This window comes from Scaptodrosophila lebanonensis, unplaced genomic scaffold, assembly GCF_003285725.1.
Source record: "Scaptodrosophila lebanonensis strain 11010-0011.00,11010-0021.00 unplaced genomic scaffold, SlebRS2 tig00001412-arrow-pilon, whole genome shotgun sequence".
NCBI classification, from domain to species: Eukaryota; Metazoa; Arthropoda; class Insecta; order Diptera; family Drosophilidae; genus Scaptodrosophila; species Scaptodrosophila lebanonensis.
In genome coordinates this window covers 6,488,607-6,507,017 of record NW_022060739.1, presented here as the reverse complement: position 1 = coordinate 6,507,017, position 18,411 = coordinate 6,488,607, and the positions used below count along the sequence as shown (strand labels likewise).

General features: G+C 35.0%; 1 protein-coding gene across 1 annotated transcript; it reads right to left on the bottom strand.

The window, feature by feature from the left end:
* Positions 1-120: 120 nt before the first annotated feature.
* On the bottom strand, positions 121-17,712 carry LOC115631020 (NF-kappa-B inhibitor cactus). The gene is made up of 7 exons (XM_030527635.1): positions 17,575-17,712; positions 16,078-16,982; positions 15,401-15,584; positions 14,943-15,153; positions 2,434-2,522; positions 2,107-2,364; positions 121-500 (listed from the first exon to the last, which is right to left on the bottom strand). The coding sequence occupies exons 2-7, from the start codon at positions 16,818-16,820 to the stop codon at positions 450-452; spliced, it is 1,536 nt and encodes a 511-aa protein (XP_030383495.1). The 5' UTR covers positions 16,821-16,982; positions 17,575-17,712; the 3' UTR covers positions 121-449.
* Between the last annotated feature and the right edge of the window lie 699 nt (positions 17,713-18,411).

Sequence of the window (18,411 nt, the reverse complement as noted above, 5' to 3'; positions counted from 1 at the left end):
TGTAATGTTTATGTTTTTCTAAGCACGATGTATTATTATTATTGACTCCTGTTTAAATTTAATGTTTGTGCCAGACGATATAAATGTTCTTTAGTGTAATTTATTTTAACAAATAAAATATATAATTGCTTTGCTGCAACTTTATTTGTTGGGGTTTCTCTTTTAAATACATTAGCTTAGATTGGCTTAAGGTTACACAACATTATCAGGATACATCAGTTAGTTTTATCTATCATTTATCGTTCGTGTAAGTACATTTGATTTGATAATCGTTGCGCCGTTTTCCTTTCTCTCTCGAAATCGTCTATGGAACGTGTGTGTCAAGGCATCAATATCCATCTAACAGCAATCGGAATCTATTTGCTAGTTGGGTGTTCTTGCTGCTGGAATATATTTTATATATTTTAGTGCAATGTGTTGTATGTACAGTTGAAGAGTACGCGTTGCATTCAAGCGCATGGCATGGGATTGCTGACAAAGCAATTAAAGCGGCGGTACAGCTGCAATGACAAATTTTTATCAAAGTTAATCAATTAGTTAATAAACTATGAACAATTCAATTAAAAGCATAGTGTCTTCTATAAATAATAATGTTTTTAATTAAACATGTTTCAATGAATCAGTGTTGCATTTCGCTGGAAATAGCATGCACATATAAAAAGTTCGATTTCAGTTTAGTTGGAAGGAATGCAACATTCCGAAGCGCGATTTATCAGCTCAACACCGCTGTTTTGAATTTGTGAAAACGCAGCACTGTGCATGTTGTTAAACATGTTCGGCAGCATTAAAAATAGTTTTCAATGAAAAGGGATTCTAATAATATATGTATGTACGATTAGAAGCTTAAATGAAAAATGTTTAAAGAATTAAAGGGCGAAAAAACAAAGACCACTTTTAAGTAAGTGCGCTGTAAGTTTTAAAACTAAGAGTGAAATAATAGTTAATGCAAAATAAAAACCAACGATATATTCGATTAAGCTATGCAATAACATAAACAAATAAACAAAAATACATAACTAAAGACATTTATTTACATACCTCGGCCTCATTTGACTTTAAACAGTCAACAAAAATTTTGGAAATCGAATTGAAATTTGTTGTTGTTTTTTGTTTCGAATAAATTGTTTTTATTTGTAATATAATTCATTCAGTCAGACAAATATCTTGTTTAAATAACGGCATTTTTATTCTAGTTTTTTGTGTTTGTTTCTCTCTTCATCGCCTGTTGATAATTTGTTTAATGTATTAGTATATAAATAAGAGTACACATATGCCGGCGAAACGACATCAATTAGGATATTTAACTAACTTAAGCGCTAAAGGTTTCAATATTTTTCAACATTTTTAATTTAGTAGTTAGAGATAATGATAATCATACAAATATGCTAATATAGTTAGTTGCCTCAAACACGCAGACAGTCACACAAACATACAGATACAGATACAAGTAGAGAGTTATATTTAGACATAAGATTACTATAGAGAGCTTAGAGTACAATAGCTTTTCATTTCAGAGTTGAGTTACAAACAGCATTTAGAAGTGGCAGAGATGGACAATAATTTTGATGGGAAAGTAACGCTAATAAATAAATTGTATGAACTTGGATGTATGTTTATAGGACACAGTTTTCTGTAAAGGTGGCTGGTTGGTATTGCATTTTGTTCGTAAATTTGTTGGTTGGTTTTTACTTTGCATTTAGTGTCGGTTCTACTAAAACATAGAACTCTTTTACTACTTTATATGTGTTTAATGAATTGGTCTCCTACTGATTTCTAGACCAATCATTGACTTTGATTTGCTGTTCACACTACTTTTACTTTCATCGATTATTTTGTAGATTTTGTTTGCTTATTTTTGGTTGTTAACAATATATAAAAAATACATTAGCTGCCCTTACAAATGTTTTAATATGCTTTTTTAGCTGATCTTCTTTTGCTAGTTTGAAAACTGAATACCAGTTCAGCTCTTGGTTTGGAAGCTCGTGGCAATGACGATAGCGACGACCCGACTGGCAATGCGATTCGCCACCTTAGCTTACATTTCTATGCACTATATTTATGTGGCATACAAGTTGTCGTATGTATACTCTATGCTGTGACGCTCACCTTCGAATCGTCTAGATCTTCATAATCGCTACTGTCATAATCACTATCGGGCGGTGCAAATGTTTCGGCGCCCTTCTCCTCCAGCTTATTTTGCATACTCGATTTGTTAAGTATGCATGCCACTTGATAGGCCGTAAGGCCGGCATATGTGGCTGTTTCCAAATTCAATTTCTCACATTCATCGAGCAGGAAATTGGCCAAATCCTCGTTGCAGGCCTCGATGGCAATGTGTAGGGGAGTGCGTCCTGATTTTCCCTCCTGTAAAAGCAATTAATGTTATATAAGTAATCATTACATAAAAGGTTGTTTCCATTCCAAGTCACTTACCCTCGCATTGATATCAGCTCCATGTGATACCAAAGTGCGTAAGATTTCAATATTACCAGATTGGGCGGCCAAGTGTACGCATCGCTCCCCTGCAAAGATATTAGAGGAAGAATATGATAAGTACAAATATATGAAACATATCCAGAATGATAATAAGTGCAAAATATTTAATTTTTTTTGGAATAATTGTGATTGTGTGCAATTTTTTTCAAATATCATTTTTGATCTTTACCAATCATTTTGCAAGTCTTCTTCCCATAAATTTTTTCATTTATATTTAATAGCTTCATTTTTTAACACTACAGTATAACAATTCAATAACTTTCAATCAATTGTTCTTTAAATGAAGCCACAATGCATGAAACCACAAGCTTCGGATTTATGAATGAAATTTTTCAAAGCCTGCACAAAAAAAGCTGCAACAATCTCAGAAAGCTTTCAACTGTGTATTGTTGTTATTGTTGCAAAGCAAGTAGCATTTGCTCTCTTCTTTTCTTTTTATATGAACACAAAGCTTGATGGGTTACGCGATTGTGGGGAGCTCTCTTTGCTAAATAAGACAACGGTGTTGATTTTAGCTTTGTATGTGTGTGTGAATGCATGTAAGTGAACGACTGACTGACTGCTTACTTTGTGTGTGCGCCTTGGTGTGTGCGTTGAAAAACCCAAGAAATTCCCACAATAAAACAGCAGCAATAACAGCTACAACAAGAGCAAAAAACAAAAAAAAAAAACCAGCAGTGCCAGCAACGGGAACAACAAAAGCAATACACACACACACGCAAAGAGCAACAACGAAGTTAAGAAACCAAACAAGCTGGCTTTAGCTTTGTTAGTTTGGCTTTAATTTGATTTCGTTTTTTGATCAGTTCAACGATTTTTGCTAATATTAACATCGCACGTAGGCAGGCAGATGTTTGAAATACGATATCTCTTTTAATATACCACCAAAGTCGGCAAACGTTCCAACTAATACAACAAACACAAGAACAACTACATAAATTGCAATTCAACTGACATTTGAAGCGCATGTACGCAGTTTTTTTTTTTTTTCTCTCCTTTTGTTTCTACTTTGCTTTGAATATATACATACATATGTACACATAAATAAAGCAACTCTTTCATTGAGATTGAGGAGCCGACATTATCGCTGTTAGCTATGCATACAGATTAACGACATAAAAGCGAAGCTTGTTTAGTTTTTTTCCTATCATTTTTAACACTCAGATTGATTTTTGTATAATAGGTTGGCGTAGTTCTAAATGCTCTATAAAAAAGGTGAAGAGATACAAGCTTGGTCTTAAGATTGCAACGCATTTGAGATGATAATGTCGGATTCGGCTCTCACTTTTCTAATTAGGTTTTTTCCCACATAAGACAGCAAAAACTGAAGTTATTTTAAGTTCGTTTAAAAGTTCGAACATTTGACATTTGTTTGCAGTAAATTGTACTGACTTTATTTAGAGTATTTTTTACTTCGACGTTGTCAAAAGCAAAATCCCATTGCCTTTATTGGGGTTTGTTGCTCGCTGGCTACACGTGCTGTTGATTAGCTTTTAAACACGCATACACTCACAAACTATTATGGCGTGCATGTATGCGTGCGGGATTTCCGTCGCAATTTTAAAGACGGTTAAAATAAGCTGACAATTATTTTTACCTCATCAGCACATTGTCTTTTGCCGTTATATTTGGCACGCAGGCGTATAGAAGCGAATCACTTCTTCATTGTGAATGAGGAAGATGCAGTGTTGCCAACTAATTAGTGTGCATGCGTTGCCAACTACTTGAGAACAGTGATTTACGTGTTTATTGCGCAAATACTTATTGGAAGTGTTTATGGCTTGCATTATACAAGTACAGCTCATATGATCGCATTTTAATTATCCAACAATATTTCAATTAATGGAAGGTTTTATAGCAACTTATGATCATAATAAATCAATGTGGGAGGAGTAATGTGGGTATTTTCTTGCGATTTATGTTGTTTGTATGTGGTTTTCACCTCTCTTTCTTAAATCAGCTATAATTACTAGCAATTAAATATAAATTTTTCACACTTGAATTCATTTAAATACCGCTGTGAAAGAAACTTGACTCAGTGTATCTATGATCAATGATAATCTGCTAAAGTAGCCTTAACACATCTAATGTAAAAACTGGTTAACTTACAAATTAATTTTCGCTAAATTTAAGTCCCAAATTTAGATAAACTTCTTGTTAAGTAGCTCAAGATCATTCAGTTAATTGCTATTAGAAATTATATTTTACCAAGCAATTGTGTACAAAAGGTTAAGAAAAGCATCTCCTCAAGATAATATAACTTTTACATCTAAAATATATTGCTGGCAGGGCAAATATACATGGCAACCAGAATTTAGTAAGCTTATCCGTTAGTCTCTCTTCTCCCATTCTACCTTCCTCTCTCTCTCTATCTTTGTACAATTTACAAAAACAATAATTGTGTCACACGATTTATATATAACTGATGACAACATCTCCAATGATCTCCGTTCCAAACGGAGCGTAGTAGCACCAACAAAACAGCTGGTCAGAGAGATATATTATAAAGTTTTATACCATAGTTGAAAGTCGAGACAAAACTCGGAGCTATTGTTGTTGGTGCCTTTGAATAAAAAAATGTGAAAAAAAAAATATTTGGCGTAGCAACGTGTCGATCGTTAGCATACGATTAAAGGCTAGCATACATATATTTGTTTAATAAAGCACAGGCTATAGGCTATAGAAAAAATATTAAATACAGAGTTAACACATAATCGTATTTGCTTGCTTTCCGAGTCGACTCGCTGTTTGCTTGAATTGTTTGTTTGCTTGCTGGGTTGCTTGCAAGTAAGCTTAACTCTCTGCCGTTTTGTTTGGGAATTCCCAGATGCTGCGTCACGCGCTTATGATTTTAAATCGAGTCGCCGTCGTGCTGGCAGTTAGCCAAGTCACTTAGCCAGCCACCCAGCCAACACGTCTGGCTCTGTTTGGCGAGTACAAAAAGCGCAAAACTTGACACTTCTCAAGTAACAAACAAAAAATATCATAATAATAATAATAAGTAGTTAAACTTGAATTTCGATTTTTGGACCTCAACTTGATTTGCGAGTTAACTCGATATGAATTTTTTAATTCGGGCAATTAGTATCCGTTATGAAATCGCTTAAAATTGCGTATTATTAAGCCACGCCAAAGAATTCATTTTGCCTAATTTTCAGTTATTCTAGATTATTGTCCAAATTAAATATGTAAAGCCCTTGTACAGTTTGGTTATTATGATGATCATTGAATGCTATAACCACAATTATATTTGAATTGTTTGCATATTCATGAAAACGTAATTGGACATTTTTATCCAATAAGTAATATGTTATATTTTCTAATTGAAAAAAAAGAGAAGGAAGATAAACGCTTTTAAACAAGCACTTTCGACGTCGTTATACACTATATCATTAAAAAGTTACCAATTTATTTCAGAAGTTTGAATCTTACTGCAGAATTTACTTATGTACATTGTATGGTGGATATTAATAGACTTTTTACGATCGGAGTTTGCTTTTAATGGTTCAAGAAGTATATATTTGGCATATCGTTAGTCTCAGATAAACTTGATTCAAAGTCAATACTAAACCTTAAAAGGTCAAAGATTTATATTGAAACGGTATAGGGAATTTGCTTATTTATATTATCTAAGTTCCCATTGTATACCTATTAGCAGAGATAACAGCTTGAATGCGAAACAGAAACAATTTATTTAAAAAAAAGAAGAAAAAACCCACAGTTGAAAGCACTTGAAAAAGTCGCAAAGTCAACAAATTTATTGACAACTCAAATATTAAGATGGCTTATTGCCACTTTTCGCCCCTCCTCTTGCTGTTTAATTTCAATTAATTGTACACATTGTTTAAAAGCATGTACACCTTTTGGTATTTCTAAAATTCACAGCTCAGCTCAGTTCATTGCCTGAACTCTGGCCTTCAATGAGCGACAATTTGTAAGTTCATTGAAACATAATGAAAAATATATGTAAATAAGTACGATAAATACATTGTACAGACACATATGTTAACACTTTTGAATTTATGAGTAAAGCAATTTCTAAGACATAAAAGAACTTATTGAACCCCATTCATATTCGATGGCTTTAAGTATTTGAGAATGCGTCACTGCTGTTGGGGCATGCCTCGCCGCAAAACCGCAAAACTACGCTTAAGGCTTATAGCGATTTCGGACTGTCGCTTATACTTTTGTTACCAAGAAAAATGTCCAATTCAAGTAAATTTAAATTTTTTTCATCTTTGGGCCACCATTAAGGGGAATAACCTAGTACTTATTAAACGATAGCCAATAGACGCATTAAATCCAAAGGTTTTTTTCAACATCTGCAGCTGTGCAAATAATTGCTATTATATATGCTTTTATTTTTTAAGACTACGACTTCTAATTGCCTTTGTTGCCTTTGTCTCTATTGCGTAAATTGTAATGTGGAAATTGAGTGAAAAACCCGAGTGGCATCAAACTTAAAAACGCCAGGCAGTGAATACAATATTTAAAACCGACAAAGGCAACAACAAACAACAAAAAAGGCATGCCAAATGAAATGTGTGTGTAAGGCCATGTGCGGCACACAATTTAGCACAATTAAAGCTATGGATTTTCCAAGCGAGCTAACAAATAAACAACTACAACAACAATAACTACAACAGCGACAGCAACTTGGCAATGAAAGTGTTTTGAAAGCGCAGGCGCGCCAGCCGTCACATTAAGTCGAGCGTCGCGTTTGTCTCTCTCTGGGAGAGTTATGTCATTCAACCGAGCCGTCGCCGAATGCTTGACTTTCTTTTAAGAGATGCGAAAAAATGCAAATACCTGCACACACGTACTACTATAAATACATATCTACAGTTGAATGGCTTAGCGCCAACTGAAGTGCGACGTTCGTACTTTTCAAAATCCGGGAAAAACCGCAAAAACTTTATTCATTTTGGGGCCAAAGGGTCAGTCATAGTCATGATGATGGGCATGCAATAAATAAATAATTAAAATTTGAAGACAATAATATAAAAAACCAGCCCACAATTGCTTTTCTCTGATAATAAAGAGACAGTAAAGCGTGCACAAAAGGCCAACAATTGTCTTTGTTAGGAAAGTGGGGAAAGACCCAATCAGTCATACGGTCGGATTGGTAAAAGTCCGACTGTCACTTCACTACAAATTTGTGTCAACGTCTGTTTTACGCATGCGCAAATGTTTTTTTTTTTTCGCAAACATTTAAAAGTATGTCAATCATAGGTGTCATTTAAAGTTGACAGTTGAGCTTAGGGGGTAATTCCAATAATTTGTTTAAACAATAGAGACAACAGTGCAATAACTTGTAGTTATCGGCAGCCAGGAATAAATTAATTAAAATTCAGTATAGAGTACATGTACTGTAAATCAGAGCGAACTACCAAGGGGCTTCAACTCTTTCATGCAAACGAACCGCGCCAATCATGTAAGGGTACGAAGCTAGGAAGCTGAAAAAGCTGGTCGTAAGTTTTCTTTTAGAACATTAAGATAATTTTATAAAAATTGAAATCTAAAAAGGGGCCTTTCTTATAAATTATAGAAATCGCTAAAAATTGTTTTTATTTCTTGTTGGTTTTTTTTTTACAATAACAAATTCTACAAGTAGATCTAGACTGGACCTAAAGAGTTATGCATATTTCTATTGGGCCATTTAATAAATAATTTACTTTGAATTGTTTATCAAATTTGATTACTTTATGACGTGTTTGGCCTTGAACGTATTCCTCTACAGCCTTGTCTACAAATGATTTTCGAATAAATAATGAAAAAAAAAAATTACTCCTAAGAAGGCAAAAGTTATCAGTTAAATAATTCTATGATTCAAATTATACATCTCGGGATTTGCACAACGTGAAATATGTGCTTCTTAATCTAATTTTGTATACATATTTATGGGGATTATAAAATTTAAGTTAAGCTGAGAGAAGTATGACTAATTTGTTTAGCAAAGAGTAAAGTGAAAGTGATTAAGGAAGGAATAAAGCAAGTACTGGAAATGCCCCCATAAGTAAACAACTGAACAAGTCAGAAGCTTCAAGGCATCACAGTTTCCGCTACGATCCAGGCAGTGTAGTATTAAGAGTCGGTTCAATTCATTTGCATATCATCACAACATTGCACATTGTTGGGCCTGAGGCAATACATCAATCGATTTTTTTACAATTTCAATTCATTGACGTCTCCTCCGATTTTTATTCCGCTTATGACTAACTTGTTGTTGTTTTTATTTATTTTTTAATTCTACATAGTATTTTTACAAAGCGACAGAAACAAGTAAATTACACTTAGTAGTTAAATGTCATTGCCAGTTAATAAAGCAATTCCAGAACATTGTCTCTCTGCTATATGGCGTAAATGGCATTATACTTGCCTTTAGAATGGCACGGTGTTGTTGTGTGAGGAAAAACCGGTTTGCTTTTGCAACGATTGTAATGAGTATACGAAATTGTGAATAATGCAGGGACGCTGATATTTAAATCTCGAGCAATGCTATAAAATATATGCATAAACAAACACACATACCTATACATACATTTGTTTATGGGTAGGTGGTACTTAAACGCGTGTGTCGTCATAACGACTTGGCCTCATTAAATTCATGGAAAGTTTTAATTGATTGTCTAAGTTGTAGAACAAAGTTTAAGACCTCTACGATTATACAGCAAATAAAATCATTTTTTTCAAGAGTTTAGTTTTTTCCCATAAAATACTTCTACATGATTTGGCTTTCAGTTTACTTAAAGCCTGATAATCTCACATTCCCTATCAAATTCTCTAAAAATCTCTTCAGAATAGTTTATTCTGCTTATATATTGCTTGGATAAGGTCTCAGGTTGATTATGCTAAGTTCTACGCGCAATGTACTTATGCTATCAATTTCGTCTTCGGCCCCATATTTTATGATACCAAATATAACGCCTCTGTTCTCGCAATCTATGTACAATGTACATAATAGGTGTGCCGTCGTGTCAGTGCCAAAACAATTAAAATTAAATGTGTAGAGCACGTACTAAAAGGCTGTGCGGTAAAACCATAGATAGCAGGCACTCTTATCATACGACCTATGTACATGCATTTTATTGGTTTGTACATATCACCTATGCCGTTATTAATAATAAACGACCACCCATGGGGAATTCCCGAGCTGATAAGCGACCAAAATCGCTAGAACGTTTATTGGCATGATGTAGGCAGGTATGTGGGTAAACAAAATGTGTGTAAGTGTCGAGCTGTTGATAAGCGGACAGTAGTATTGACAAATCTGAAATAATCTGAGTTATCAGACCATGGGGAACTTTACTCCGTCTGTCCCATATGTAGTAAATGTAGTAATACAAGTTTTGGAATGCCTTTTTTTTTGGTTTCCAACTCAAGTATTCTCTTGCATTTTGGGTAAATTTCCATTGTAATGGGACATTTATACGCGGCACACATATGTGTCTCAGTATGTACTGACAAGGCCATATGTGCGGCAAATGTTTATCAGTGTTTCGCACTCTGAAATTCCCTTTATAATTCTTGAGTGGCATACAATTTGTTGCCTATGCTTCAAGTGCTATATATTTGAGCGATAGGTTGTGTTAGAAGACAGAGCACGTATAATCACGTAAATGCAAACTAGATATATGGCTAGCATTTAATATCAGCGTGTGCTGACATTAATTACTAGATCAAAGTTCATTATTGGAATGATAATATAAATCACAGATAATTATCTATAATGACACCGCTAATACACGCGTTGCAAATCTGTGACACACAATTAAAAAATATGGAGTGATATATTTGTACAAGCTAGTTTCTTAGATACACTATTTTAGTCATTTTTGAAAATAAAAATTACCTAATAACGTTTATAAACATTAATACTCTTCACCAAGCTTGTTTCCGAAATACTGATAGATAGACAGGCATACAGACAAATATTAGCTGAGAAAATTACTTAGGTTATTTTATGAGCTAAATTCTCATATAGATTTCTCAACTTAATTCAAATCATTGTTTTCGTTTATCATTATCACGACTTTGTTGTGCTTAAGTTTAAAATGTTTATTATTGTGAAATAGCTTTTAGGGGATAGGGACACAATTATAGATAACGCTAGCTACGTCAGAAATGTATTTAGCTCTTTCATTTCATACAGATAAGAATGACATTATACAATTATAATCATAGAACGATTTAGCTTGTCAATTGATATGCCCTAAAACAACAGATATAGAACAGTCGGAAAGTTTACTGTGATTGCATTGCGAATTGCCATAAATGGTCACATAATTGATGAATTGAAAATCCCATACGCCACATAAAGAAAATCAATACACCACATAGTAACAAAACTATTTATATACTTGTAGAAGCTAGAAAGTTGCGTGTGTCCTGCTTTTATTTTTGTAGGTCCCGTGGCAATTCTGGTAGTATTATGTGCGTGTTGCCGTCTGAATGATAAAATAAACTTTATTTCAATGCGACACACCAACCAATTAATTATCGCAATTCGAGTGTGTGCGCCCAAAATAGGGTAAAACAAATAAATGTGTATAATTGGGAAATTCCCCAAGTAAAAATATCAGACTGTTGCAGACAACAGCCAGTAAGTATGGAAGTGTTAAGTTAAACAAATGTAGGTCCCGCTTTTGGTTGTTTGCACCTATAAGTAGATACATATGTATGTATAAGTATATATACATATGTACTATACATGCCATATACATATATGGGCGTAAATGTAAGATAACCCATTGACTTAATAGGGAGAACGTCGCCGTCACATGCTAGTATGACGTTATTTTATGATAGGTATTATAAATATATAGCATATATTGCGGACATACATTGCAAATAATATTTAAAGATATGCTTTTAAAATTTGTTAGACCTATTTTCTCTTTTAGTGCACATAAAAACTGATTTCTTAATTCCCGTAAAGTTCCTTAAAGCATCTAATATAATACATGAATTATAGCTTCCATTACATGTAAATTTTTAATTTTTTAGAGAAACTAAATACAATTTTTACTCTGCTCCGATATTTATAGATCTTTAGCACTGTTTTAATATTTTTTGTTGTTAAATCGTGTGAAGCTGCTTTAAATTCTTAATAAAAGTTGGTATTTCAAGAAATTAATGCCCCCGTTAAATCGTCTTTAATGCATTTTAATTACCTAACGCATTTCTGTACACCAAAATGCTGCACACTTTCAAGTTGTAGCTGCAAACTTACTTAATATTTCGTCTACTTGGACCCGTGCCAGGTTAAATATCAAAGCATTTCTATTTTTGCAACACAATTTTATGATGTTTCGGCCCCAGTCTAGCTGACGACCTGCTGGCCAATGATTTGCATTATATGTAGAACATGGAACTTGTGAGGAAACAAATTTTGCTTGCACGAAAATTTTTTTTGCATATTCATCTCAACAGCTAAATGGAATAAACAAATTGGGTAACTAATGTCTAAGTACAAATGTGTAGGTATATAAACATTATTACAAGATTTGTGCGTAAAACTGAAGGGACTTTTTGACTGTGACGCATACGAACGTAATTGTTGTGTTTATGAAACAAGTAAATGACAAACAACAATGTAATCAAAAATACAATTGATAATACATAGTTTGGTGTTAGAGATTAGGTAGAAATCAGGAATACTTTCCTGATTATATAGTGAATCATTGAAAGAAGCATAACTCCGCAATAGTAATTGCTAACATTTAGGTTGTAGACAATTATTAGGAATATCTGCACATTGAAGGTCTTAGGAGGAAATGGAAAAATTAATAAACTAATATCGAGATACTTGTATCATGTTGCTAGTTGATTTATGTTGCGCTCAATCGTTTATTGCATTTATCAACCATATTTTTTTCCTAATAATCGCAATCTGTACGAAACACACATAATTATTTCCAATGCATTATGACATTAATGCCAATTTTCATGAATCCATTTATATTATAATTACAATTCCATCAGGGATTTCCGGACTTGCCGGAGTTTTGCAATGACTAAAGCAAAATTTTTAACCGCATAATGCCACCATAAGTTCCCAAAGTTGTTCTACAAATTGCATAGAAATAAATATTTCCAAAGAAAATGAAAGCCGTATTCATGTTTACAAATAATGCCCTCGTTATTCTCATAACAACTAAACTGCTTATCAGAAAAATGTTGTGTTTAAAAATTAAATTAATTTGCTGAATTGTTTACATTTGATTTTCCCCCCAAGGGTATCCATAATACGCGAGCATCTGCAAAATGTTGCTGGCTGTTGTTGCCGTATGCGTCTTCTTTGCATTGTGGGGAAAAACCCAAGAAATTCGAAAATTCAAAGCAAAGAGTCATTTCGGCTGTGCTGGCATTTATTTATGTGGCTACATACATATGTATATGCAAACTTATTTTGAATAGTTTTTGGCGGCTATGTCTGCGACGAACCAGCCAAAAGTCGCTACAGATACTATATGCATAGATTTTACATATACCTATATGTATATACTATACATATATTCATGCATATAACAGATGTATGTATGTATTATCCAGCAGCTGTTTATTTGTATATCAAACCTGTTTCTGCTGGCTTTAGCTGCAAAAAATAATGTTTGAGCCGCAAATGTTTGCGCTCTAAATGAACCAAAGGCACGAAGTGTGTTATTTTTGGCAAGGTTTTAGACAACATCGATTAAACAATGCGTCCAAAAGCGAATGTCAAAGGCAAAGGTTAAATGCCACAAGTACGCCCACTCGAAAGTACGTTCATAAACCGTATATATCGATTTACTTATGTGTCTTCAATGGTCAGCGCTGTCAAGTTTATTAACCTTGTTTCCTGATGCATGCTCACATACTTACATATAAGTATGCAAAACCACAAATACTTTTACTTTCTTCCGGATTTTCGGCGGTTTTGCCTTTTTGTTTCGGCCCCTTTGCGGTTTTGCCAACTAATTGCTTGCATGTTGGGTTTTTTATTTTGTGACCAAAAGTACGCCTTTATTTCCCCGATTTGGAAAGTTTTTGTCTGAGACACAACGTTGCAAAACCAATTGTTAATTGTTGTTTTTTTTAAACTGGTATTTGTTCTCATGATGTGGGTCAAGTTTTGGGCAGTATTTCCCAGCTTGCTGTCTTCCCCTGTTCGCAAAAGTTCCCTTGACTAATGGTTTTTTTTTTTGGATAAAGAAATAAGTCCAACTACAAAACAAATTTGTTTCAATTAAGTAGTCCATAAGTCCTTTAAATTTTGGTTAAGGAAGCTTTTGAAGAAACAGTTACTAAATATAGTTTCTTTTGCAAACATTATCTTTTGGAACATTCAAAACCTACTTGTTAAATAACACAAATTGTTGTAAATATAGTAAGTTGTAGAGTATAACCTGACCTTCCCAAACTAAAGTATTGTATTGTTAAGCCCACTTGACTCTAACATCACTTTCTTGTTTTGTTTTTCTATAAAGGTATTTCCCTTCTATATTCAGATGACAAATGCAAGTGTATTGACGCAGTTGTGCAAATTCTACATTGTTTATTGTTGTTTTTTAAGCGCGCATGTATTTTTGTATACAAAATAATCAATAAAAACAAATAAGGAAACAACGCCCATCACAACCGCCCGCCCTGGTTGTTCAATATACACATGTACATTCATATTGGCTTATGTATTTACATATGTATTTATGGGTCTCTGAGCTGCAAGCCAATTAGCTGGAAATCAGGTAAGTTTCGGTTTTGCGCTGCTTCCTTGACATGCGTTGTCGCATTTGAAAAAAAAGTTAAAAAGGCTTGCAAAAATTCAAAGAACAGCAAGAGAATAAAAATTTTAAACACTTTAGAAAAAGAGGGAAATACAACAGTTGTTTAGCCTTCTTTCTATACACATTGCGCACATTGCTGACGTCAAACGGAAAAATTAATGCGCCCTGGCTCTGACTTGCCTATTTTCGTAAATCAATAACAAGGAACAATCGGGTGGGCACGGGCCTGGTGGTAGGGGAAGAAGGGAACACATTTTCAAACGAAAAATACTGACCGTGTATTTTCAGACAAAGTATTTGTGGCCTTTTTTTTTCTTGCTATGGCGACTAAGCGTAAATTTTTCAATGCTGGCAACGGAAAATAAAATCTTGGCAACAGACAAACGACTATATAAACGGCAGACAGCGGCTATATGTAGGATATACGATTATATGTAAATGTATAGTATAAGTACACGAATGGCATGTACAGACTTTTGGCTGCATGTCTCGCCCTATGGCTAGCCAAATGGCTGGCACATAAAAATATCTTTAAGAATATATACATACATACTATACATATAAGTCGTTCGTATTTTTGGCACATTTTTCACAAATGCCAAAATATTTTCTGTCTTTCATACTTTTGGCTATGCTGCCAAGTAATAAAATATGAAATATGAATTTTCAATGCGTACTCACCATCATAATTACGTATCTCTAGATCGGCTGGCAAGCGTGCATAGTTAAGCGATGAGACAGTTTTATCCTGTGAGCGATGTCCATAATTGCGATGCGCTTCTTGTATTTCTGATGCGCTAAATTGTTCGGTCAATGCCCGAACGCATTGCTTGTCACCGGCAATGCAGGATAAATGTAAAGCCGTGTTGCCATGACGATCTCGCACAGTTGGCTGTTTATAGAAAGATATAAGAAATCCATTTTATTGATATATAAAGGCGTGTGTGATGAGTTGGGAATGAAAGATAAGGAGTCTAAGTTACAAGTTTTCTGGTAAACAGTTTAAAACAATTAGGATAGAAATACTTCAAGGTTTTCAAAGTGTTCTTGAAGTAGTGCTGAAGGTCTGTAATTTTAAATCGACAGCATTTACTTCTAAGTTGAGGTACTGATGAGGATATTGATGTTTTTGCACTCACCTCGGCGCCGGCTTTAAGTAGCATGCGCAACAAGTGCGGCTGATGTGTGAGTGCTGCTAAATGCAGGGGCGTCTGTGCTGCATCGTTCTGAATGTTTAGCAGGCAAGGATGCGGTGCCATGCGTATCAGAGCGGTGACGACATTTGAATCCACATAGCTCGACATACAGGCCAAGTGCAGTGGACTGAAAGCAAAGGAAAAACAAAACACAACAATTAAGGTACATGTTGAAAGAGGGAACTGCAAGTACATTTACCTGCCACTTGCTCTTTAGGCGAAATGTGAAAAACCCGAGAGGAAAGGAAAACATAAAATAACAAAACGACCATAACGGCTAAAGGTTGCTAAAACCTGTTGTCATTCTAACTACCTGAAAATTATGCCTTAAACGCCCACCCGCTTGCCCGCCTTGCTGCCTTTCAACACCTGTGCATGCACGGAAAACCCGATGTCTGACTAACATGTGCGATGCATTTCTCAAGTCGCGTCGTTGTCGTCTCATTGTCTCCGTCCTCCCGTCATTCCATATGATTCATTAAACTCTACCCCATGCGTTGTCGCACACAGTTCAGTCAACAAATTTTGGAAATTCTCAACGGAAATGCCTACCTGTTGTCTAACTGTTTTGTATTCTTTTGGTTTTTTAATTTAATTTATTTGAAAATTGTTATACTCACGTGTCGCCATCGTCGTTCTGTTTATAAAATTGCTCCCAAGCATTCATTATGTTAATGCCATTCGAAATTGCAGGATTTCCAGCTGCTGTGTTTTGTTGTTGTTGTTGTGGTTTTGCAGTAGTATTGTTGCCCCTTTTTGATCCAGCATTGTCAGTTGCATTTAAATTATTAATGGGACCACTGGCTAGGGTGGATTGTACGGTCCATTGTGATATACCTGCCTCCATATCCACATTTTGTTTCAAAAGCATTGAGCTGGCACCCTCAGAGTCTTCAATAATACCAGAATCGGTCACAACTTCAACACTTGTTGCTTTCTTTTTTTGGTCCACCGCTTCGTCGGCCTTGTTATCGTTGTTGCTCTTGTTATCAATAAACTCCTCGCTATAGTCGGAGATATGTGAAGATTGAGGACCGGAGAGAAAACCAGAATCACTCGTTTCACTTTGAGCTGAGAATTCTTTTTGCTTATTAATGGCGGGGTTGCCTGCTTGTTGCTTGTCGTAGTCGTCGTTGGTTTTGCCGCCAAATATGTTTGATTTTGTTGTTTTACTGTTATTTTCAATAGAGGTTTGTTTGTTATCGAGCTGCTTTTCAACACTGTTTTTGCCGCTGCTGCCACCCACGCTGCTTGCACTACAGCCACAATCGGCTGCAGCTGCGACTGCGCTGCTTTCCTTGTTATTATCACTTGTTGCTGTGTTTTGTTGTTCCGCCTTTTCCGTTGGTGTTTGGTTCCACATTTTGCTGATGTTTGCTTAATATTTTTTTTAATTATATCTCTTTGCTTGTGTTTACGCGCCCGTTTACTGCACACAAATGTTTTGCTGTTCGCGTTACCGTCTTTATATATATTGTAAATTGTTAATTATTGTTTGTTTTTGGGTGATTCCTTTACGCGATTTCTGTAAAATTGTTTAATTTATTTTTATGGAAATTCTCAGATGTATGAACTTTGTGTCCAGCTTAAACCACAAGCTCTCTCCCTCTCTCAGACACACACACACATGCACACAGAGACACTAATCACGCTCACTTAACTGCGCTTTAAACGCGACTGACAGCGCGCGTGTGAGTGAAACAAATGTAGTTGCGCACAAGTGAAAACGCAATAACAGCATAAAATTATCGCTTTATAATTAGCAGCCAAATTGTACACATGTATGTACATATGTATGTATGTTTGTATCATAAATATTTTGTGTACATTTGGGAATTTTACTTTGCTGCTGCGCCTTAATCTAAATATTTGTGCTATACCTTTTAAAGTACACGCGCTTCACGCACACAAGTTCAGCACAGCCTCTCAAATTGCAAACACATACAAATGTATGTATTTAATCTACATACATATGTATTTAGTTATTTTGATTTAAAATTACGTCTTTTCTATGTGCATGTGTATGTTTGCTTCTTTTGCTGTTTTTATGCTCTTTGTCGTAACCAAATCAAAATGGCCACTTATTTCCAGCTTCAATTTATTTCACTTTTCACTACCTTTTAGTTGAAATTTATTCGCAATATGATCTTCCACATTGATTTGTTCAAAAACTCGCGCAATTTTCTTTCGTTGCGTTTTAACTTAAAGCGCTGGTTTGATTTAACTTCGCTTGCTTTATTTCCGTTCACACACACGTCTCGCTTCGTCAACGTAGAAATACTGAATGTTGGTCCGTTGCCATTCACGCTTATTTTTAGCCTCACCGTTTGGGTGGGTGGCGTTGCCGGAGTGGTGATAAGGTAAGCTTTTTCGCATGCATCATGGCGCGCACAGCAGCTAAGTTTACTTAGTTTTAAATTTAGGCAGCAATACTTAGCTTTGGCAATATAGCAACAACATAAGTGGCGACAGCGGCAATTACTATGAAATTAAAACGTTTTCATTCATTTGTAAATTATTTACCTCCTGGCATTTAAAATCCGAAGGCTCGTTCTAATATTTCTTGCTACGACATGTGAAATGAGCAACGTCTGAAATGCGTATGCGAGGCATGCGTCTGCGAAGCAAACGAAAAAAACATTTGCAGCCTCGCACACAACCACACTTCCTTACATGCACTCATACTCATGCACATTTATGTGTATACAATTGCAAGCAGGATATCGACGTGAGCACCAAATACACACTATTGGGTATTGAGGATGCATTTGGTTCTGTTCAAAATCCCCCGTTGAGCACGTATGTATGTTTGCATGAATGTACATATTTAGGGTCAGACATACATACATATGTATGTATAAGAAACGGGCTAAGACGTTATCTTCGTCTGCGCTGAGTTTACATACATACATACAATTATGTATATTCACTGTGTCTTAAAATGAAAGCATTAT

Coding starts and splice junctions, on each gene's coding strand:
- LOC115631020 (XM_030527635.1), bottom strand. CDS start 16,820: ATGTGGAACCAAACACCAACGGAAAAGGCGGAACAACAAAACACAGCA. Junction 15,154..15,400: donor TACTTAAAGCCGGCGCCGAG/GTGAGTGCAAAA, acceptor TTCTATAAACAG/CCAACTGTGCGAGATCGTCA. Junction 2,523..14,942: donor AGAGATACGTAATTATGATG/GTGAGTACGCAT, acceptor ATATCTTTGCAG/GGGAGCGATGCGTACACTTG.